Below are 22,895 nucleotides of genomic sequence, written 5' to 3'. Positions count from 1 at the left end.
GCTTCTTTTTCATTTGTCCTTCTGCTCGTATTACCCTCACGCTTCCCAAAAGTTGGTGTGGATGCTGCCGTTGCATCTTCCTCAGACCAGTATGTGGCAAGTACTTAGGTCTTTCAGAAAAGCCTGAAGGAAGAGCTTTTAACTGTGATGAATTTGTTTTGTAAAATATTCAAAGCAATAAATACGCGTATAGTTGTAAATGTTTGTGTTTCCACATTAGTCCCAAATGCTTCCCATTCATTTACCATTACTGTGACTGTATCCAATTTTCAGCTTGGGATTGTAGTTTGTTTGTTTGTTTGTTTGTTTTTAGCATGGTAACTAAGAGATGGTTTAAAACAAATGAAGAAATGTACAATTAAGTATTTAGCAGAAGAAAAAACAAGACATTCTTAAGGTTAGTGGAATATGATTGACATGTATGATGTTATGGTGTCATACAACATGCTCGTGTCTTCTCAAACCGTGAGATGATCTCTTGGTGTTTAATCTGGATCCATTCCTTTTGGTGGTTTTCTGTAAGTTTCTTCTGCTGAATAAAGTTCAGAGATTGCTAAGCCTGTCAGCAAGGGAAAAATGTCTTAAGGACTGAAGAATATGCCTGTACATCAAAGAACAAAATGAAATGCTCAAGACAGTTCTAGGGAAGCATAAAAAAACCGAAAGAGGTGGTTTGCTGGGGCTGCTCTGAGTGTTTTGAATTTATGCTGGTGAATTTTGTCAGATGTTCTTAAAAAGCATTTGTGTGTGTTATAGTGTCAACAGTTTCTTGTGTTTGCTGGGAGGCATCTGTGTTTCTGGGTCACTTAATTCTACTTAGTTATGTATGGTCTAATTTTTTTTATTTTTTTTTTTACCCTAGCAGTAGTATCTGGCTGTATAATGTGTTCAGCCTGTTATTGGAAACTGTGCCACAAATTGAAGTCCTACCCAGTGCTGGTGTAAGGAGGAACGAGTGAAGTCTATTTCTCTTCTGCTGACAAATTTCTTTTGAATTTTGCCATGCCTTAGTTGATATGTAAAACTTGCCTTTTGCTGTTTGTATAGAAACACTTCACAGGGTCAGGTCTTTTGGAGATGTGGATATCTCCCCAGACATATTTTATAGCACATCTGGATAAGTCAGCTTATTTTAGATTCTCTCAGCATGCAAGGATGAATGGCAGAGGGAGGGTTCTGCACTAGGTGTCTTGTCACTCACCTGGCAATGTGTTAGTACTTCCTTTTCTGTATGAGAAAATATATAGCTACTAGGAAATCCAATATTTGTATATGGCTAAGTAATAGTTAAAGTGGAAGAACTGCGTTGTGAGTAATGCTGATTATATTGTTGGTTTTGTTATGGATGTGTAAATTCTGTTTGTATCTGAGCTTTAATTTTTTTTTCAGACTGTGTAATTCTGTAAGTAGACTAAGACAACAGTAATGCTGCTAACTTGGTGGTTCAAGGCTTTACCTGTTGCCAGCTTCTCCTATCCTGGATGCCTTTCTTTGGGTCTTGGCTCTGGCGTGTATTACATTGCAGTGGAAACTGGGCCAAGCAGAACCAAGCTCTTGGAAGAGCAGGGCAATTTGCAGGCATTCAATTGGTTTGTGATGTACTTTATAAGGCAAGGAAATAGCTTTTTGTTTTAGAACCTGTTTAATGTGCTAAGCTGAAAGCCCTCCTTGCTGCATTTGGGATTTGTTCACTGCTTCTGAGGAGTTTTATCAGTGATCTCCAGTGTGATCAGAGCAGACTAAGGCAAGTTAACAGTCTGCCTATTCCTCACTGCATGATGTTTTATATTCATCGGGGCATGTCCACTTTAACAAGTGAAGATAGACAGTGCTGTACAGTGGGAAAACAAATCTGCTTACACCCAGTTTATTCAGCTTTGTCTTGAATTCAGGTTACTAGGCATTTGTATTAGGAAAGTTGGTTTGTTTTCCTGCAGAGCTCCATCAGAAATACAGAAAAGCATTTTCTACTGCTCTCCTACTTTTTCAAAATGAAATTGCATTGATTTCTGAATACAACTGAGCACTTATTTTATGCATTAGAGAACCATAGGGAAAAAAAAAGTAGAAGTTGATGATTATCTTTACTTTTTAGAACTTTATTGACATAGTGTATATCACAGTGAGTAAGCATTGTAGATCCACTGATCTTTTCATGGTAAATAACTGTGAATATCTTGGTGTAATCTTTTCGATTTCATCATGTCAGCCATCAGGCCATTTGTTGTGTAGATTGACTTTCATGGCAAAGAAAAGTGTATTTCCTCAATGCTTCTATTCTATCAGTAGTCTTACGTTCATTATCTGTGTGTTTACATACCTGTACTTCTTCACCAGAACTAGTAACGAGTGCCTCAGGTTCATTTCACGTGTTGGTAAGAGATTACTGAAAGCTTAAATTTAAGATAGCTGTTTCACACTGTGCAATTAGAATTAGTTGAATACTGATATTTTTGGAGAACTGAAGCTGATCCTCTTTTTATTACTGTTTAATGGATCATTCCAGACTGAATAGTGTCATATTGTAGTCTATTACCTTGTTGAACAGATTCATGGGCTGGTAGCTTTTCAGGCCATAGCGAATGCTGGTATGATTCTGGCTTGCATGGGGGCTTATGGCTGTGGTGACTGGCTCAATCAATAAAACATGGTGTATCTGAAGATTTGGTTTTGCCTTCAAAGCTTCTCTGTTCTATCGTAATGTAGAACACAGCATACTAGTGCTTAACTGCCCCTCGGGGTAACTCTGACGCTGGATGCTATTGCTGATGCTTGGGTAGAGAAGGACTCTGATGCTTTTGGATCTGATTGATTCTTAAAAACAAAGGAACACAAGTTAAATTTGTGATTTTCAGACTAATCTCTAGTGGTATTGGACTACAACAGAGTAGTCACTTGTTTTTTCCCCCCATCTTTTGCCTCCCTCCCTGACAAAAAATTTGGGACTTTTAGCGTATTTCACTCCTTTTTTTATATGTTTGACATGGATATGAAGAGTGGCCTGCTGATTGTTAGTGACAGAGGCACCTGTAATAAGATATCTACTGAAAATCCTGTTGCCCTGCTCTTAAAAATTCATCCATTTAGCTCCGTCGTAATGCCTAGCAGGCACTTTATTTTGGAGTGCTTTTATTGGTAAACAACATTGCAAAATTTCTTACTGTTCCTTATCATACTCGTACAGTTCACTCCATCTTTTCTATTACGTATTATTTGTTTTCTATTTGTACCACATACCATCTCATTCTCTTGTATTGAGTTTTTTCATTTTAGCCCTTTTCAGGCTGTTTCTTCACTAGATGGAAGTGTTAACTTATAATTCACTGTGTTGCAGCAGAATTGGTGTGATGTATAAAGTATATTTAAGGGATATATACACCTCTTTTTTAAAAATATCAAATTATATCAAGTGTTCCAGATTTGTGATGTGCGTGTCTAAATCAAGTTATTTCCATTTTTTCCTTTGGGAATTTACAATGTATTGTTTTAAAGATACATTACTAACTTCATGTGCTCCTAGAATTTGCAGTTTATTTTTTCTTGTGTTTTTCCTTCCGAAAACTTTATGGCTTTGAAACCACCAGCTATGTTTGGTTTGGTTCTTCTTTCTTATCAAGGAAAAGCTTATGGTGTCATTGGGGCTTTTTCAGCTACAGCTTCTGTAGTGCTCTTTGTTCAGTGGTCTCCTGGATGACCCTTTTCTCTGTGTGCCAAAGATCCAGACTTGTCAGATTTTCTTCTTTTATTTTTTAATTATGTTGTGTTTTGATAGTTTGCTTCCTATTAATTGCAACAAAAACTGATGGACTTGGAAATCTTGTGTGTTGTCCTGGCTATCTGTTCTCCCCTTAAGAGCAGCTATGTAGCAGTGCATACCAAGAGACTATAAAGGTAATTATTCCATGAAAGAATTTTAGGTTCATTCTTTTACCAGTGAACTTCCCAGGGTCATTTCATCAGATGTTTTGTTGGTTTTTGTTGGGTAGCTCTTCTATATATTTCTTCTGTTTCTTCCAGTTCTTTGCTCGTGCATTTTATTATCTATTCTTGGAGGGATTTTTTTCCTTGTTTATTGTTATCCTTTTTAATCAGGTGAGCCATTAACTTTTAGGGTCAGGTGTTTTAGTGGTCTACTTGGTTCCCTTTATTCCTCTGTCAACTGCATTCGTGTTAACCTTGGAAATGCAGGATTCGGTCACTGATTTTTACAGTCACTTTTGCTATTTGCTGCAGCTCTGTATCTCTTTAATATTCTTTTCTTCTTTCATTGAAACTGTATGGTTATGTCTCTCTTTATCTCTTCATTCATTTACTGAAAGTGAGAGTATTTAATTGGTGCAAAAAAGAATTTGGAGGAGTATCAGCCACACTAGATTGTGTTATCTAGCTATGGTTCTTCAAGAGTAAAAAATGGTAAATGTGGCTGAAACAACACATTATATTCATGTCTGGCTCTTCTTGCACTTTCTTTAATAGAAATGCTGATGGTACATTGCCATTGCAGGTCAGACTCTGCAGTTTTAACCAGGAATACAGTTTTGATCTCTACCATCTTTCAAAAATATTCTTTTCCCATCACCACTCTGTTACTCTCTGCATCCTTTGATTTCTAAGTTGGTTTTTAAGGTCTGATGCAGAATGTATATGATGAAATAAAATGTGCTAAAGCTTCTTGGGTTAAATATGATCCAGTGCAATCATCTGGATCACAAGGAAAGGCCAGTCCTGTTTGAAATTGTTTTCCCTTCATCTGAAGCATTGCAATGATGTAATGTAATGGGACACTTTTAACCTCCTGTGGTTTTTAATACTTAATGCGTTTTACAAAGGAGGCCTTTCCTATTATTGTTCCTTTGTCCTCTGTGATGAGAAATGCAAATGTCCTGCAGAAAACGCAGTGTGTTATTTTCACTGGAACACATTGCTTATTGCAGTAGATGAGTAGGACTAAAGATACATGTGTGGGAACATCACAAATTCCAGCAAGATATTCTGGACATTAAAGGTGAGTATCAGGTCATATATGTTTAAGTGTGATTTTATTTCCATTTTTAATGCTGAAAGAGAAAACAACCATTGAAATAAAAATAAATCTGGGGTATGAAATTCAGTATTATTGTAACTTTTTTTGTTTGCTTGTTTGTTTGATTTCCACTGCACTAATCCTTAATCAGCTGTACTTTAAAATAATAGTATGACACAATGAGTGAGACAATCAGCAGTTCAGTATCTTGGAGCTTTTCCAGTCTGAAAATACCCATTGAGTGCGGTGATAGTTGTGAAAGGAGAGTACTTAGAATGGTACAGAGCTGTGGGCTGCACTTTTAAAGAGTACGATGAAAGACCTCTTTGTGATCTAAGAAGGGTTTTCAAAGCATCCCTTGCCTAAATGTCCCTAATGAGCAGATTAGATGTTTTGATGTGACAGACTTGGAAATTGATGGCACAAAAACCAATGTTTTAAGATTATTGATCTATGTCCATTTGGTTCATAGCTATTGATAAAACATGAGTTTAATTACTATTTCCAAATTCTAAGTATATTTTCCAGTCTGTATGCTGACTGTATGGGAACTCACACTTGAACTGATTAATTAGCTGAGGCAAGTGTTGGGTCAGCTGCGGGAGCACAGGTGAGAGTAATCTAGCTGTGCTTTCGGAAGGGGTGGAATTCAACTTCACCTCCTCTGAGACCTCATTTAAGGGCTGACCACCACTGAGGCAGCATCTCTTGGAGATTGCTCCCCAGTGGAGACTGCCTCAGCTATCTGGTCCAGGCATCGACATTGGTGAGTTTTCTTTACTAATAACCTTTGACTATTTATCACCATCTTGGTCAATATCTTTATATTAGCCACCTTTAAACCATCCTCTGTTTTCACCTTTACAGCTGACTCTGTAGTTTTGATAAGGGCAGATTATACGATTTACTGTGGATGTGTACGCAAGGGCTTTTGTTTGTTTTCTTTTCTCCCCTGTTTTGGGATTGCTTTTGTTTTCAGAGAACATCCTTGTCCCCATTGACAAGGGATTCATGCCTGTGTGGCTGACCAGGAATGCTTGCCAGGAACCATGTTTTACTATATTTAGTGCACAGTGGCAGGGCTCTGCCCAGTATTCATTACTTTCCATGTGTGTTTGAGCTCAAAAAGGGGACTAGCTCTTTAACTATCTTGATTAAGAGTTGTACATAGCCAGTATGACTGTGCCTGAATCACTGTCAAAAACATTTCTAGTAATTTTTTTAATTTTTATTTTAGAGCTTAATATAATGTCTGTGCTTAATACATTGCAATATTTCAACTTGATGTTGACTTGACAATTGATCACCTTGACCCTGGTGACTTTTTAGAAATAGTTGTTCCTGTGACAAATTGTCTGTTTCAGTCACATCACTTGGATAAGCCCAAAGGAGCGAAGAACACTGAGAATCCTTTTCTTAGCAGTCTACGTGCTAATTCTGGTACTGACACCAAGTGGTTTGTCCTATTGGAAAGCCTCAAACATCCATAAGGAAAAGGGTTGTTTTTGTAAATTCAGAATTTACGATTTTATTCTATAACATCCAGAAATAGTTGTATTTTCATGCAAAGCAGCAAATATGTTATCTTCTGTAGTAGACAACAACAAACAGGCTTAGAGAATTCTTAGATGATTTTGCTTTGATACAGGAGCTGCTTCTGCTAAGATGAACTAGAGCAGTTAGCAGTTTCACAAAGGTGGGTGGCTGTGCATAGTTTTGTATGCAAATCTGTTGATCACAGCCTGAACCTCTGATTAACCACCTGAGGCAAGCACCTGAGTCAGCTGTGGGAGCACAGGTGAAGGTAATTCAGCTGTGCTACCAGAAGGGGAGGATTTGGCTCCGCCTCTCCCAGATCTCATTTCAGAGCTTACTGCCACCAAGGCAGGGTCTCTTTCTCTAGAGTTGGCTGCTGCGTGGAGTTTATGGAGAATGTTCAACGCTGATGAGCATTTTCCTTTTATAATGGGTTGTCTTTCTATCATGATAATCTTTCATATGAATAATCTGTTTAACCTCTGTTTACTTATTGACTGTGTAATTGTGTAACTGCACAGGTGTGCACCTTCTGGAGGTTTTGATTTGCAAAGTAACAAAGCCAATGTTGTTTTGGAGTCATATTTAAAATAATAGTAATAATTTCTTTTGTATTCTTTATTTGTAGCCATAGACCTGAGACTTGAGCTGAAATTATTAGTTGTGAGTCTGTGCCAAGCTTTTAATATTTTATTTGGTACTTAGTCTCATGTGTCTATTTTTAGTAGTAGTTGCTGAACCCTTATGTTCACTGAGCAGTGTGTAACAGTGACAGCACTGGCTTGCTTAGTCACCTATGCTAGAGAAGGAGGAAAAAGTGAGAAACATGTTTATTTGCAATTTCTGCCGTTCTATTGAGAGTTTTGTAAATTAAGATAAAGTGTGCAATTGTGTGTTTGTGGGTATGAATGTACTTGTTGATCCAACATGTGCAAGAGTGCAGACAAATCTGAGCACGTCAGCTTCTGATTTGAGCAAACCATATGGCAGATGGCTTAATTCCAGAAATAGGGGGTTGGTGTCTCTAGAGTTATCTTACCATGCTTCAAGTCACTCAGAGGAGGATTCACAGGAGGCTAAGTTCATGATATCAGTGCAGAGTTCCAGAGGTTGCACATGTCAGCTGGGTTTCAGTTATGATATCCATCACCAGTGGGATGCTGGAAGGCAACTTCTGGATATCTGTTTCCTGTAAGTAGTGTAAGTATTTATTGCTGCTGCTCTGTTTGTTCTTTGTAATTTTCTTACCGTAATGTCTGGCTGTTTCTACACCTCATTGTTAGCTCATGAGAGTACTCAGAATCTCTCTGTGAATTCCTGACAGGTACATCTGTTGTGTTAGGTTTTCTAGCATATGTGCCGTAAGTTATTTGTTGTAACATATGTTGAGAAGAGGCTGCTAGGTTCATTTTCTCATTTGCCAGGGGGCTGTGATTTTTAAGAAGCAAAGCTTTTGTATCTATGGAGAGCTGTGACTTAATGAAGGAGGTTGTCTGTGTAATACAGATGCTTGTTTTGGACTCTTGCATAAGTATTAACTTGGGGATTTGATATGGCTTCTCCATATAAAAATAATAGCAGCTGAAATAATTTGGTTAAGGTGAATAAATTAAATTAGTTGCATGTGCCAGATGGGCAGGAACTGTTGGCAGTCATAGAAATTTTGGGGGGTTTAAGAGAACAGAGGGGTGAGGGAGCTTCAGAGAGAATATGGGCACATCTCAACTAGCTGGTTTGTGATTTGCAGGCCCACAGCAGTACTGTTTTTAAGATCAAGTAATGAATTTAAGAACTCATTCAGAATGCAAACGTATCCTTAAAATATCTGCAATTGCTCAAGAGAAAGATTTAGCTTTTCTTACTCTATATGGCTTTTGTTATCAATGTAAATGATTGAGGAAAAATTGATACTAAAATGCCACTTGTCTACTTTGTGCACTGGTCTCTTGATGTTTGTTGCATTTGTGAAGTTCTTGATAAAATTGGGAGAGATTGTGTGTAAAAACATTTGTACTGGTGTAACTTTAGAATTAACTTCTAACCTACAGTAAAGGTAAGAGTGGCTGGAGAGGTTAAGCAAGAGTTGTTGAATCTGTTGCTTATGGAGCAGTAATGTATGGTTAGAGCATTAGTTGTCTTTTATAATATAGCTTCTCAGAGGAACTCTTTATCACTTCATTTGCAGCTTTCAAAAACTGCCTTTTCATTGACATGTGTGAGTGGGTCTTGTGATTGATTATACCCTTGTCATTCTGCAGTCATCTTAGAGTGAATCATACCTAATCCACAAAATCTAGAATAGATAATAATTTTAGTAACAAGTTTGCTGTACTAGCATTTGAGTATATATGTGTGTATCATAAATGGAGGTTACTGAATGCAATTTCTGAGGTTTCCCTAACCACTTTCCACTTTAGAATCCTACTTAAAATTGCTTATTCAAGTGATATCTTATCATTTAACAGTGCATTACTCAAACTATGAACAAAAAAGAAAATAAACTTGTGAAAAGTATGTGAGTAGATTTGGTCCTTGTTGTAGAACTTTAAGTTGTCTGGTAAGATGCAGTGAAGTCCTGCTGGGGAGCACTTGACATTTCTTACCAACCTTTCATTAGGGCTGTGCTATGTTGGAGTTGAGGGAATCTGCAGAGTTCATTTGTATAAACTAAGATTTCCTTCAGGTTTGTGTTATTGTCTTATATTTGTTATTGTGTTATAGTGTTATTGCAGAATGAATTGGGTGTTACAGCTGGGGGTTACTTATTTGCCTTTCTATTCTGTACTTAAGTGAAGTAGGTGGGCATGTGGTCAGAAAAGGGATAGAATGTAACTTGGATTAAGATTATAAAGCAAGGGGCTGGAGGTGGATAGAGGTGAGTACTCAGACTGGAAGCTCATACTGGATCATGTGGCAAATTTGAGAGGAACAGAACAGTTCCACACAAGAGGTATATCTGATCAGATGACATGTGAGGGGCTGGTGTTCATAGTGAAATTTGGATTTAGGGGAGGAAAAGATGGAAACTGATTGGAGATGACATAGAAAAGAATCAAGGAGCTGTTGTGGTCTCTTTTAGCAGTGAGGAGCAACAGGGCATCAGGATCATTGTGGTGCAAGAGGAACAAGTAGTTTGTACGTAAAGACTGGAGAACAAGCATGAATTACATTGTAAGGGATTTGGGCATAAAGTGTTGGTCTTGCCTGTGATGGGAAGACAGAGCTTTTGTTCTTGAACTTAATCCCCTCTCAAGAGACTGAGATGGAACTTCATCCATCAAATGTGCTGGAGAATGTGGTTTTTCTCCCTTTTTCTGCCACTTGATGCTGGTCAAGTTGCTGTAGTAAGCTCTTAGTTAATGTTAAGAATACTTGAGCTCTTGGCTCTGACTTGCTGAAGTGCTGACACTTGTATTGTACCTGAAATCAAAGGCAGCTTCCTTTCAACATGAAGTACCTCACAGTTTGTGAATAACACCTCAGGGCTCAGACACACATTTCCTTGACAAAGAGTTTCAGTATTCTTGCCAGTTTACTGCACTTGCAGCAGCAAGTGTAATGTTCGAGTGTTCTCTATGGGTACAATACCAGACCAGTCAGGTAGTCCTCTTCAATTCGCTACTTAATTTACCAAGTTTGGTAGTGTCTTAATTTGGGACCTCTTACTCTTGTCTGTTAAATGCTGAATTGCCACAGTGACTAAAGGCAAAATGAGGACAGAAGCTGTTATTTGAAATGCATTGCAGTTTGTGTAACAATGGGCTGTTTTAGTGGAAGATACCCCAGTGCTTTCTTGTGGATTATTTCTTTGTTGTTCAGTCCCTGTGTAGTTATCTGTTGTTTAACATCATTGCTTCTCTAGTTAAAAGTATTGGTAAATACTGCACGTGTGAGAAATATGCAGAAGTACTTCTTAAATAAATGCAACATACATTCCCATTTATAAACTACTGCTTTATACACCTGAGGGATTTGATGGTCATAGTGTTGCTATGGTAAACCTAGGGCTGTTTCTTTTTTTTTTTTTTTTTTCTTTTTGGTTTATTTTCAGTAGCTTAGGGAGATTTAAACAATATATTTTTGTTTTTATTTTTGTTGAATGATTGGTTTCTGGATCATCTGCTTCTTGTCTGATTTTTGTGACTAAATAGCTTATTGGAAAAATGTCATTGAACTCATCTCAGAGGAAAACCTGTGATGTTGCAGTTGATCCTCTAATTGCTGTTATTATATGTGTTCTATAGAATTGTTCTTTTATGAGGCAGGGCAACAGAGCTCGTATGTTTTATTTAGAGGGGTGGAGAGGTGTGTGTGTGTGGGGGGGGGGGGGGGGGGGGAAGGGTAGTAAGGGAAAAGGATTGGCAGCTGATTCTAGTTTTCTGTCCAGTACGCAGTTTTACAAGACTGTGGGCTATGGTTTTATCCAATTGTATCTGTTAAAATTAAGCATGCGGATTAAGTATGTAAATTTCTGCATGCTGCTCAGCATTAGCAGCTGCGTGGGTTAATGGTTAAGCTGGTAGATGATATCTGCTTTACTGATGTTTAAACTGATGTTGATGAGAACGGGTGTTAGGAAGTAATGAAGTGTGTTGTATAGCAGCAGTATTTAATTGTGGCCCGTTTCACAAATTATAGATTGTAGTTTTTGGTAGCGTTGGCAGTCCTGATCCATACCAATATTACCAGTTCTTCCTTCAAAGAAACAGGAAGTGATTGTAATGATTGGTACTCAGTGTTTTAATCCTTCTATCTGTTTCAAAATAACATGCAGTGCTTAAATGCTGCCTTGCTGGTAGAATTTAGGTCTTTTAAGAGGCTGTTGCTGATGGTCAGTGATTCTGGTAGATATCAAAAGCTGAGTAGCTGTAAACAAGTGACTGCTTCACTGTCATCTCTTTTTTTGTGTTTTGAATAATGGAAGCTTCAAAACACAGATCAGCTGTTCTTTTGTCTCTTCACTACTTACATTCCAACTGGCAATGATATTAAGTTAATTTTTTTTTTTTTCAACTTTGTGTATTCAACGTGTTTATGTTTTAGGATACTTTAAGCTTAGGCAAACCTGGAAATATAATTATACTGATGCTTAAGTAGTACTTGCTTTGTTTGGTTTTGAAATGTTTTGGCGTGTGTTTTCCCTGACTGAATGCATGACTAAAATGAGATGTACAGTCCCTTTGTCCGTCCTGGAAACACAGGCAGCTCTGTGGTAGAAGGCAGCTTGAAATGTCATGCAGTTATCCTGAAAATTCATTCCCTGATCAGTGTTGATAATAATCAGTAAAGAAATGCTACAATTATGAGTGACCTATGGATCTAAGTTATTTCAATGTGTGAGCTTTGAATTAAGCTGATTAAACACCCCAGTCTTTAACTATTACCATATACTTGGTCTGAATGTACAACTTAGCTCATTTGCAGGTCACCTCTGAACAGTACAGTAATTGCAGATTGATCTGTTTAAGTTATGGTTACAAAACGGAGCTTGTTTTCAAGCCTCTACAAATTAGAGGCAGTTTTCAGAAACTGTATGCATTTTCTTTTAGTAATGGTTACAATGCATGTGTAATGTGAGTAAAGACAAAAGAATTAATCAGCTATTTCTGGTTGTATTCATCCTGAAGCTGAGACATGATTAGCAAATAAGTAATTGACAACGTAACGCCTTTGTATGATTTATGTTTTCTGGATCCCAGAAATCTTTTTTTTTTCCCCTTTTCCTGGTGTTGGAAAAGATGAAGGACTTAACGTTGATGTTTTCCTCTAGTGGCAGAGTGCTTAAGCCTGACTTCAGGGTGTAAACCCATGGGGCTGTGAATGCTGAGCATGTTTGTATGAAGTTCACAATGATATACAGTATTATCTGAATTCCTCAGCTGAAAGGAGTGGTTATCATTTTTTTTTTTCTTTTTTCTTTTTCCTCGCATGTACTTGATTTCAGTTTCAAGTGATCTTCATATTGTGTTGCTTTTCTTTTTTTTTTCTTCTTCATTACCCTAAGACATTATTTCAGTGATTTGTGTTAACAGCTCTTAAGAGCCCGTTAAATTCTTTGAAGAGCTGCAGTGGGCTGTGCCTCACAGAGTGCATACCTCTCTAGTATTTTTTACATGCATTCCTTCCTGGGAAATTAATTGGTTCTTGGCACCGCTGCACTTTTCATTTTCAGGTTTAAATGGAAGGATCAACTGTACTACAAATCACTTCTTTGTTGATTTGACCAAATATTTGGCAAGATAAATCTGCTGTTCAAGCATTGGTACTGTATGCAATCAAGAGATTAAGGTTTTGAAGCCATTTTCTTGTGTCAAACTCTTCTTCTAAGCTTGTGTTTTCTAGATTTTCTGATAGATACCTTTCAGGTGAGATGGGAGATAAGTGGGAAGAGATTAATTTAAAAAAAACCTCTTTTCTTGCCTACTGTAGAGTTCACAGAATACCTACACCCAGTGATAGCATTGTGCTTGCTAACTTAAATGGATAATCAGTTAGGTTGTTTACTGTGTAGTGACAGGGCGAGTCTGAGTTATGCATCTGCTTGTTTATTCCTGGGTCAGAAATGAGGCGGAATGTTTTGTGTGTTTTGCTCAGGTGGAATTTTCCAAACACTCAGCAGTGCTTCCAGATTTTCTTCTCTATTTTCTCAATCTTCTGCACTGTGCAGCTGTTGACTTTGTGACAGTAGAAGCTGCAGCTACACTGAAGTAGGAAAAAACGTGTGTTTTAAGATTTTAGTACTTAGTAATATAATGGTTTTAGTGAACCTGGAAGTGTTTGTTATCTATAAAAATTTGTATTGGATTATCTAGTGGCAAAAACCACACAAGTTCAGTATTGAAGTGTGTGCTGCCCCTAAAAATATGACACAACAGGAAGAACGATGGTGAGCAGGGAAGGATTACTTTTTGTGAATCTGTCATTTGCTCAGGGTCAGGTGTGTATGGCTGACTTGTTCATAATTACCAGGGTGCATGTGGAGTTCTTAGCTTGTTGATTGCTTTGGTACCACTTGTAACCTTTGAGTAGAAATGTGGTTCTCTTTATATTATGATGTGATTGACGAGAGTAGTGATACTGCAGTGAAGACTTGCGATTTGTCATGCATGCGTTCTGCCATCTGAATGCTTTCCTTTGTCACTTTAGAACTGAAATGGCAATAATTAGGAAATATTAAAAAATAAAAATGATCCTTATCCTAGGCTGATGTAAGACTTTAGGCTTGTGTCAACTGTTGTTATTCATTTAGAATTGTTTTCTATTGTGTTTTCTTCCTTGCTTTCACGTACAGCATATTTTATCTGTTGCTTTACTTTTATTTCACAGCTACTCCTTACCACATTAGATCACAGAATGTACAATTATAGTTGTCAGGGTGTTACATAAAATTAAATTTATTTATTCAGAATGACTTTGTCATTATTCTTGGAAGGAGAAGAGAAATCTGGCTGGTTTGCTATGATGGTTTCCCGTGTAGGTAAAGTACTCTGAATTTCTGTTGCATTTGTTCAGCTTGTGTCGTATCCATTGTGGTTTGCATACTTGCTGGAGGTGCCAGTATAGTGGCCTGGTTTTGAAATTGCTATGTGTCTGTTTCTGAGATATGCTGTGTGAGTTTTCCTAGTGATTTAGTTTTCAGGCTGTGATATGGGGGTGAATGGGGGAATCCCTTTTAGAGCATGCAAAGCACTTTACGTGCTAAAGATGTTTAAACAGTTCAGTATGGACTCGTTCTTGATGAGCATGCAGCAAGAGGTAACCATGAAACAAACAGCAAAATATTTGGTCACTTTACCTGCTCACAAATGTGACTTAATCATTAAAGACCAAATGAATTGTAATCTCTATATGTTGTGTAATAAGATTGTGGCTGTGTTTCAGTTATGAGGTCTATGATTAAATCAAGAAGTGAGAGGATGTGTTCACGCACTATATCATGAGCAGTATTGTGGCATAGGCAGTGGGATGGGCTGTGTTACCTTTGTTCAGCTTTGATTTAAGTCAAGTATGTGATACTGGTATTTCTTCATTGAAACATTTCTGTGAAAGAACGCAAAATCGTGAGCTTTGACCTTTAAGCTTAGAGGAGATCTTGTAAAAACATGAGTTGAGTTGCTGTGTTATATTTCAATCTGTATATTTATTTTAAAGATATCTGAAACCATCAGAGGTGGTGTTTCAAGGCAGCATTCAGTATATCTCCAGCTTGCACTGTGGCTTCCTGTGCATCATACTAACTTCATCTGTAGCACAAACTGGAACAATAGAAACAAAGTAGTATGCCAGAATCAGGTTCCTAAAGATGCATTTTAGCTGTAATTGTTAGTGACAGAGAAATATAAATGGGCCTATTTCTGCTTGCACTTCTCACATGAGAAGAAGTGTGGGAATGCATAGAAAACCTTTGCTTATATCTATATTCCTTGATTATGTTCACTGGCTTGCCAAATATCTAATGAAAAACTGCCTTGTCACTTGTTGAATGAAGGTTTCTCTGCCAGCATAATGTTATGGTACTGTTCTGCTAAACTAACAATAAAAATGGCATTCATTTGATGTGTTGTCATGGCCATTGTGAACTCTACCTATATGTTTAATGCAAGAGTTTATTTGCTTGCCTTCTTTCTTTTTTCTGTTAGTACTTATTTACACAGGGGTATTGGAGGCTCGCTATGTTGAAATCAGACAGGTTGACATTTAAGAGTATAAGGAATCATATTTTTATATACATACATATGTATGCGTATTTTAAAAACTGATAGTAGTGGTGGTCCAGGTGGAAAGTAGAAACAGTGGGCTATGTATGAAAAGTAAAAGGAAATAAAGCTCCTGACCTTGTAGCAGAGACAAATGCTTTTACCACAAGTTAAGTATTCTGCACATCAGAAGTCTTTTTACCTGTTATGTTCATCCTTTGAGGTTACTTAGTTCTTTGTAGCATACTTATGGGCCAGGTGATAGTGATCTGATTAATGTAATGCATCCCATCATCTGTTGGTTTCCTACTGTACAAATCTCTTGAGCAGGGAATATTTGCTACAGTGACAGCATGAGTGTTACTGTACCTGTGTCTGGACCCTAAATATCCTTTTATATAATTGCTGTATATGATGCCTGTAGATTTAGATTATACTTTAGTGCCTGCAAAATTGATAAGTCTCTTTACTATCTACTGTGTTGAAATCATTATTAAACTCCCACGATTAGCATAATAAAATCCTGGATAAATGCAGGAAAATCCAGGCTGGCTTAGCCTCTAATTTGCTGCTGCTGCTATATCACTGTGGCAGAGGGTTTCTGTGAGCAGATCTGTTAAGTAACTGAGGCTCAAATAGTTAAATAATAAGTTTCCTGTTTCAGTTTTTTTTCATGGGGCTGGGGGAAGAACCTTTGCAACCAAGGTAGCCATTAGTGTGAAGTAGCAGATTAGCTCTTCTAAGAGTTAAATTTAATTATTTGGGAGCAGTTTAGCTAAAATAGTCTGAATTGGTGGGAGGAAGGGTTGCAAAGACAGTTTTGTACCAGAATCCTGTAGTTAATACTCTTTCTGCTTTTGGATTTCAGTGAAAGAAACATAGCTTTCATTTTGTCTTTTGTCATCCGTACAAAGACAGCAGGTTCTCTGGCTGTTGCTGCAACTGCTTGGTTGTGGGTTTGGTACCTGGGGTGGGTATTCCCTGCCGGGTGAACTGGGAAGCGGAATGCCTGCAGGCTGATGGGGCTAGTGCCAGCTGATGGCAAGTTCTCTGCCTGACTGCCCTATTGCAAGATAAAATGCTTCACAGCACTTTCTCTTGAGTATATAGAGGATTTAAGGTATTCATCCTGCCCCTCCTCCCCACCCCCTGTGTAAGCCTGTGTTGTTGTTACTGCATTGTATTTTGGCACGTGAAATGTACTGCATCAGATCTTCAACGAGTGTGTTAGGTTTTAAACAATGCTGCTACATTGAGCTCCGAAGAATCCCTTGGTTGTATAGGATTTAAATATTTTCTGCTAGGACAGTAGGCTTGTATTTGGCTGTTTTAGTTAAAACTAATAAATTTTTCAGTTTAAGTCTGATAATTCTGTGAAATTGTGTTAGGGCTTTTATTTTCTTTATATTCTTTAAAAGGAGGTATGCAAGTTCAGCGTCTTGCGTTTCCACTGTTAGGCCATTTTAGTTAGTTTATTTTAACCATAGTGTCTTTAAAATTTCTCTTGCCATATTTGTGAGCAGATCACCCATGTGTCAGTCAGCCAGCTGGATTGTGACACAGCAGTCAGCAAAGGGGACCAAAGAAATGTAGTCATCTGTAACTTATTATTAAAGCCTCTGCATTCTGGTGGCCACAAGAATGAGGCTGGAATGTAAAATGAATGCAAAAGAGCTGAGCTCTGCTGGCACTGCTCCTCCTCACAAATTTACTGTGCTGTTTTCTACACAGAACACAAACACACAGGGCTGTGCTTTAAGTGATCTTTCTCCATAGCCTCTTACATACCTGGATGGAAAAAGCAAAAAAGGCTCTTCCATCTGCATTCCTTCTGTCTTCTGGGCTGAATTTGAACTAGGAATTGATAATCCTGCAGCTTCTCTCTGTTATTTGCTTTTCCTTGGGGGGCCGGGGTGGGGGGAGGGGCTGAGATCCTTGGGATCTACCTAGTTTTTAATGCCTGTTGATTCTGTTGGGGAACCTGGCTGCGATACTGCTTTATTTCATAGCATCCTTCAGACAGCAGCACGTACACTGTTTTTGCGGTACTAGCCAGTGAGTATGTAACCTGACGGATTTGCTTCTCAGTGCGGTTGTGAGTAGGCAGTAGTCACATTTGTAGGCTTTTCTTTTTTGTCTGTAACTAAATTCACTGTGCAATTGGTTAATTTCAGTCTGAATGCAAGAGCAGATGCTTTGCTTTAAAAAGGGTATCTTATTTATAAGCCTGTAGTACAAACATGCTTTGGGAGGGACGTCTTTTCAGGAAGCAGGGCAGCCCCCTGACCTTCCGGGTAGGAGGCAGCTCTGGGGCAGCAAGGACCAGGGACGAGTGTGCGGGTATTTTTAGAAGTGCTTCCAAAGGGTAGCGTGCTGTGTGTCAGTTTGTTTATGGTCCCGTTATGCAGAACACAGTGTATTTCCAGCTGGCTTCATGGTTTTAAGTTCTCAGTCTGCTGTTATCTGCTCCCTCTGAGCCACTGACTGGCGCAGCAAGAGGGACGCAGGCAGATAATGGAGCTGTCTTTTCACTTCAGTTTCCTTCTAAATGGCATCAAATGGTGATTGTTTCTCATTCTGCACAGCAAAAAGAGCAAGACACAGAGTTAGGGTTTGCTTTTCCTTGAGGTGGTGTGGGTGGGACTGCTGGAACTGAGCCAGAAGAATTTGGCACTGTAGCAGACTGTAAAGGGAATAATCTGTCTCTCCCGATGATGGATGGCACTTAGAAGGCAGCTGAGCCTGAAAGCCATTTCTCGTGCTGAGACACTGAGATGTGCGGGTCAGCCATTGAGCAAATGCGAACCTTTAAGTGCTAGCTAATAGTTTGGCAGGTTGAACCTGACAAGCAGAAAGTTTCTAGTGTAGGACCTGGGCATGTGCAAGTTGTGTTTCCTTTTTTTTTTTTTTTTTGGTATGTGTAACTTGTAGCCCTTTCAAATTGTGTGATAATTTGCTACTAAGTTTAGACACACCTTTAAGAAGTGTCAGCTAATATGGAAATGTGTTTTAGTTCCTAAATGTAATAAATTGATACAATGAGAAGAACATAATTCTGTTTAACTGCTCATAAAAATATAGAGTTAAAAAAAATGTTACTGCAGCTGAGCAGGTGTTTTAAAATGTTGGCCCCCCTTTTTCCTAAGGACATCTTCAGTAAATCTGACAGCTAGCTGAAGCACAGCATCCTTTAAAGAGTTGGCTGTGGAATACTGACACTGAGATTTGAAATCCTGTAATGGTGGAAAGCTACATCCTTACAGGGTAACCACAGCTGTAGGAGATGTTTCCAGCCTGACTGGACAGGCAACATTCTTAGCTCTTGAAGAGAAGGTTTATAAGATAGTGTAATTTAAGTAACAACTTCACAATGAATGTGTTAAATATGTCTGAAACTGTTATCACGTGTTTCTATGTGTTTGCTTTATTTTTACTTGTTCATAACAAAGGTGAACTTCGGTTTTATGAAAAAGAATTGACGAATTAAGTACGATTGCAAGTTTTTCCTCTTTATTGATGCAGAAGTTTAAATAGGCGATATATTAAATATTTGTGTATAAAAGACATACATTTGTATCCTGATGACTATGTGCTATATGGAGTTTTCATAAGGATGTTTCAGATTGTCAATTCACCTTAATAAAGCACTTAGGGTAAGTAGGAAAATAAATTGTGATTTCCTTAGCAGTTATGAAGATCATTGTGTTATTTTAGAATGAATTTGTATTACTGCTTTAATTGAATAAAACAACAGCATATGTTAGCTAATAGTTAGCACATATGTCGAGTACGTGCTACAAATCTGTTTCAATTTGATCAATCTGTTTTTTGATATGAGACCAGGCAATACTTTAAGTTCCAGTAGAAATTCTGTGTTTTGATGGTCCTGGGAAGCAGGTTTTTTTTGTTTTGTTTTGTTTTTTTTTTTCTGGATCTAAATTCTGAACTTAAATGTGCTCCAGCTTTTCTGTTTATTCTTAATTGGATGTAAAGAAGACAGCCATGTTAATCTTGCTAAACATTTGTATCCTATAGTTGTTGTGATGCTATAAGATAGTGTGCTAAGAACAGGATGCTTGCATGCTGATGGAGTTAGTTTGATCCTTAAATATTTGTTCAGCAGATGCTGGACTATGCTGCCTGAAAGAGCTCATTGATATTAAATACAGTGCAAGACGCTGACTTTGTAGTTAATAATTGAATATGCTGATGTCTTTGAAAAAGTTTCCTAAATCATTGAACTTCAATATCTTTAGAAACATATTGATGATATGGGCATATTAGACTTTAAGAAATCCTCTTTAACTGATCGAAGTAAGAGGAATCAGGGTGTCCAAATGTAGTTGTGGATACATTTTAAGTAGGTTTATTATACCTGTTATTGGAAGCCATCAACTATGGAAGTTATTTGATGATTTACGGGGAGTTAAGTGTTGAAAAATATTTGATTGACAGAGAGTATGTTAGTTAGAATGCCAATGTCAGCTTCTACACAATGTAAAAATAATATGTTTGTCTTTTATTTACAAAATTACATTATGGAAAGGAAAAAATCAAGGGAGAAATATGCTGTATACAGCAAGTTCAGGATGTCCCTTGTTAGAATGATTCTTTTCCATCCGCACTTGAAAAACATAGTGATACTACGAAGTTTTAACCAAGAAGAAACAAATTGATGAGTCTGCATATAATTTCAATTGGATTCAAGTTCACAGTAATCTTTATGGTTTTTTCCTGATTTTGAGAGAGAACAAATGTGATGAAAGGGGTAGGGAGCATGTCAAGTCTGTGCCTTGTTTCCTTAAGTGTTTTTCATAATTATATTTCTTGTTAAATTAATTCTGCAGACTTTGACTGACTTTTTGCTAATATTGTGGTATGTTTTCTTATCAGGCTTTTATGTGCAGCTTTATTATGTGATTAAGCAATCAATTGGCATTATGCATGCATTTCCTACTGCAAGTGCTCTTGGCATGGCCTTACCATTACTTAGTGTAATTGGGTTTACCAGTGTTGCTCTGATTTTATAAATGAAAAGGATATTGGCTGCCGACTTCCATCAAATTCTAACTGAGCCAAGTGTTTGCAACAGATTATGAAAACTATTCGTTTTCGATTTGCGTCTAATGCTTTCTCCAATGTTTCATGTTGTTTCAGATAGTAGCTGTGATTTGGATAAAAAGCTGTGTGAATGTCACTGTTTCTTGAGAATAACCTTCATTTCTCTTCTGCAGTGTCTTGGTATGGTTGGCAGCTTTCCTGGCTACAGCTGTGTGTACCTGGATATGTCTGTCTGTTCCTGTATTCAGAGCTGGATGGTCCCAAGTTTTTTATCTTCTAAGTTCTTCAAGTCATTTTATTTTGAAGCTTTAATTTTTAACCTCCCTTCATTGTGAATATTCCTGGGAAGTTATGAGGAAGAGATAAGATGGTTCTTATTAAGTTTGTCTTCTAAAACGTTGAACAGCTGTCCTATTTACAGGCAATGGCATGGGCATCAGTCATCCTATGTTTCTTGTGGCAGTGGTACACTTGTCCTGCTGCTGTGCACTAGTACACGTTGAAAAAAACTTACAGAATAGTTGTGGAAGAGAGCAACTTCTACAGATTTATGTGACAAGGAGTGCCTGTTTGTATCTACTTCAAGGGTAATGAAGACTGATCCGTAACAGAATTAGAACAGCGGGAAAGTTTATATCAGTGCAGTTATCAGAGTTTACTTTCCAATTTTGGTTGGTTTCAGAGAAAAAAAAAATGCTAGCTTAGACTGTCACTGTTACTTAAGAGTTAAACCACTATGATCTGATAGCTGTCTTGGGTAGAGGAAAAAGAGTTTTCACTGAGCAAAGCACTTCATGTCTAAGCAATAAAAAGACTGCGTTTCTTTATGTTAGTTGGCACTACAAAAGGTATTTGTAGCACAAAAGCGTTCAGAAGAATAAGATATTTTGACTTCAAGGAGGTATGTCTTAGCACCTAAATTCCAAGGCTTTCTAGCAGCTCTGTAAGTTCTGTGATCAGTTGACAATATCTTCATGAGTGTTTCTGGTTTTGCAGAACTTATTATTTAATTATGGTAAAACTGTTTTTGAGTTTAACATGTGCATTGCATTGAAGGTCAGCCACATGGTAGTTGTTAGCCTAACTTTTTTTCAACATGTTGTCAGCTGTCCTACAGTTTCTACGCTTACATGATTATTTCATAGTTGTAGATAGGTATAAAGACACAAATCATTTCATCTGTTAGACTACCTACTGATTTATTTTTTCTATGTTCCTTGCATAGCTAAGTGCACTGCAGTGGTTACTGCAGCTGAATTGTTGAATTGTGTTAGATGGTTGAGGAGATAGGTGTGGCTTTGGCACTGTAACTTTTTTTTTTTTTTTAAATATTGAAACGGGAACTAAAAGTTCCTGCTTTAGCTTTTCAGAGGTGCTAATTTTCACACTAGGTGAAGAGTAATGGCCTGTCAAGTACAGAGGGTAGTTTTGGCCCTTAAATCTAGGGATGCTCTCGCTTTCTGGCTTCATTTTCTGGTGTATTATTGACAGCTGCATATGTGACAGTCTCTGTAGTAGTGTTTGGTTTGTTTTTGTTGAAGACTGTTGTAGTCTTGGGTTTCAAATACAAGCTCCCCAAACTAACTGCTCTCTTTTTGGACATTACTCAAGCTGCCATCTTATTGAATGCCTTTAATACATAAGTTAGAGATGCACTTTTTGCTTTTGTCATTGTTCAGCATTCAGTTTTGTGTCATTATTTTTGAAGAGGATTATTTTTAGGGTCATTATGTGTAGAGTGTTTTTTTTTCCCCTATCCTGATAAGCTTTACCAGAAGGAAAGCTAGGCCATTAACTTAATGATGTCGTTGCTTTTATTATTTATGAATTCAGTTTTCACCTGGAAACATATTGCTATCTTCACTAGTGCATTGGGATAATCTTCTGGCAGAGAGCTCTCTAGCTTCTTCTTAGCACTGTGTGCCCTTCTCATACTTGTGGAGTGGTTATTTGATGGCCGTGGGTTTGTCTAAAAACTTTAAGTACTTCAGAGTCTTGAGCTTACAGAATGCGTAAGCTTTTCACATCGTCTTAAGTCAGAAACTTGGTATGCATATATATTGAATGTACATGGGAAATTTTTATTAGAGTGGTATAGTTGCCTAACTGTAGTACTGAGGTGTTTCTCTCAGCATGTGGGCTTAAATTGATTACTTAAAAGATTTTGTGGTTATTTTGCATATTTTTTCAGGGGTCAGCTACCTGATTAGTGGACATCTGTTCAATATTTTAGCATGGCACTTGAAATAATCAGTTGTTATATGATGCTAAAAAAACGTTTCTATTACAAGTAACTGATGGAGGGAAGAGAAGAGGTACTGATATTTCAGAAGTTCTGTGTGCTGAGTTAAATGTTTTGTTGCCTCCAGAACTATGCTGGCTTGGTGCAGGGTTACTTCTGAAAGCACATCTGAAAAGGAAATTAAGCACAAAAATGTTAAGTGATCATCATTTCATTGAATATGAAATATGGAGAAGAGCTGAATCTTGAGAGCTAAGAGGTGTTGTAGGAATCATTCCTTTTCACTGAAAATCTAAGCAGTGGTGTTTTTTTTTCCTGTCTTTGTACTTTAAAATGT

The 22,895-nt window shown here is 37.6% G+C and overlaps 1 protein-coding gene across 16 annotated transcripts in view; it reads left to right on the top strand.

Moving 5' to 3' along the window:
* Window positions 1-22,895, top strand: part of GULP1 (GULP PTB domain containing engulfment adaptor 1) — a 134,626-nt gene that overhangs the window by 9,758 nt on the left and 101,973 nt on the right. For 3 of the 16 annotated variants that reach the window (XM_085552797.1, XM_085552790.1, XM_085552787.1), the window contains exon 1: window positions 5,703-5,789. The exons of 10 other annotated variants lie outside the window; for them this stretch is intronic. Coding sequence is in view for 3 of the 6 variants with exons in the window: in XM_085552792.1 (XP_085408918.1) it covers window positions 4,958-5,005 (48 nt within the window). In the remaining 3 variants the exon portion in view is untranslated. Of the gene's footprint in view, window positions 1-4,853; window positions 5,006-5,702; window positions 5,790-22,895 lie in introns of those variants that run through there. 3 more of the 16 variants (XM_085552792.1, XM_085552791.1, XM_015867841.3) reach the window with 3 other exon arrangements.

The sequence above is a fragment of the Coturnix japonica genome, chromosome 7 (assembly GCF_054131305.1).
Source record: "Coturnix japonica strain WE chromosome 7, WE-NBRP24, whole genome shotgun sequence".
Lineage (NCBI taxonomy): Eukaryota > Metazoa > Chordata > Aves > Galliformes > Phasianidae > Coturnix > Coturnix japonica.
The sequence above is the reverse complement of the archived record's forward strand: the minus strand, read 5'-3'. Positions and strand labels throughout refer to the sequence as shown.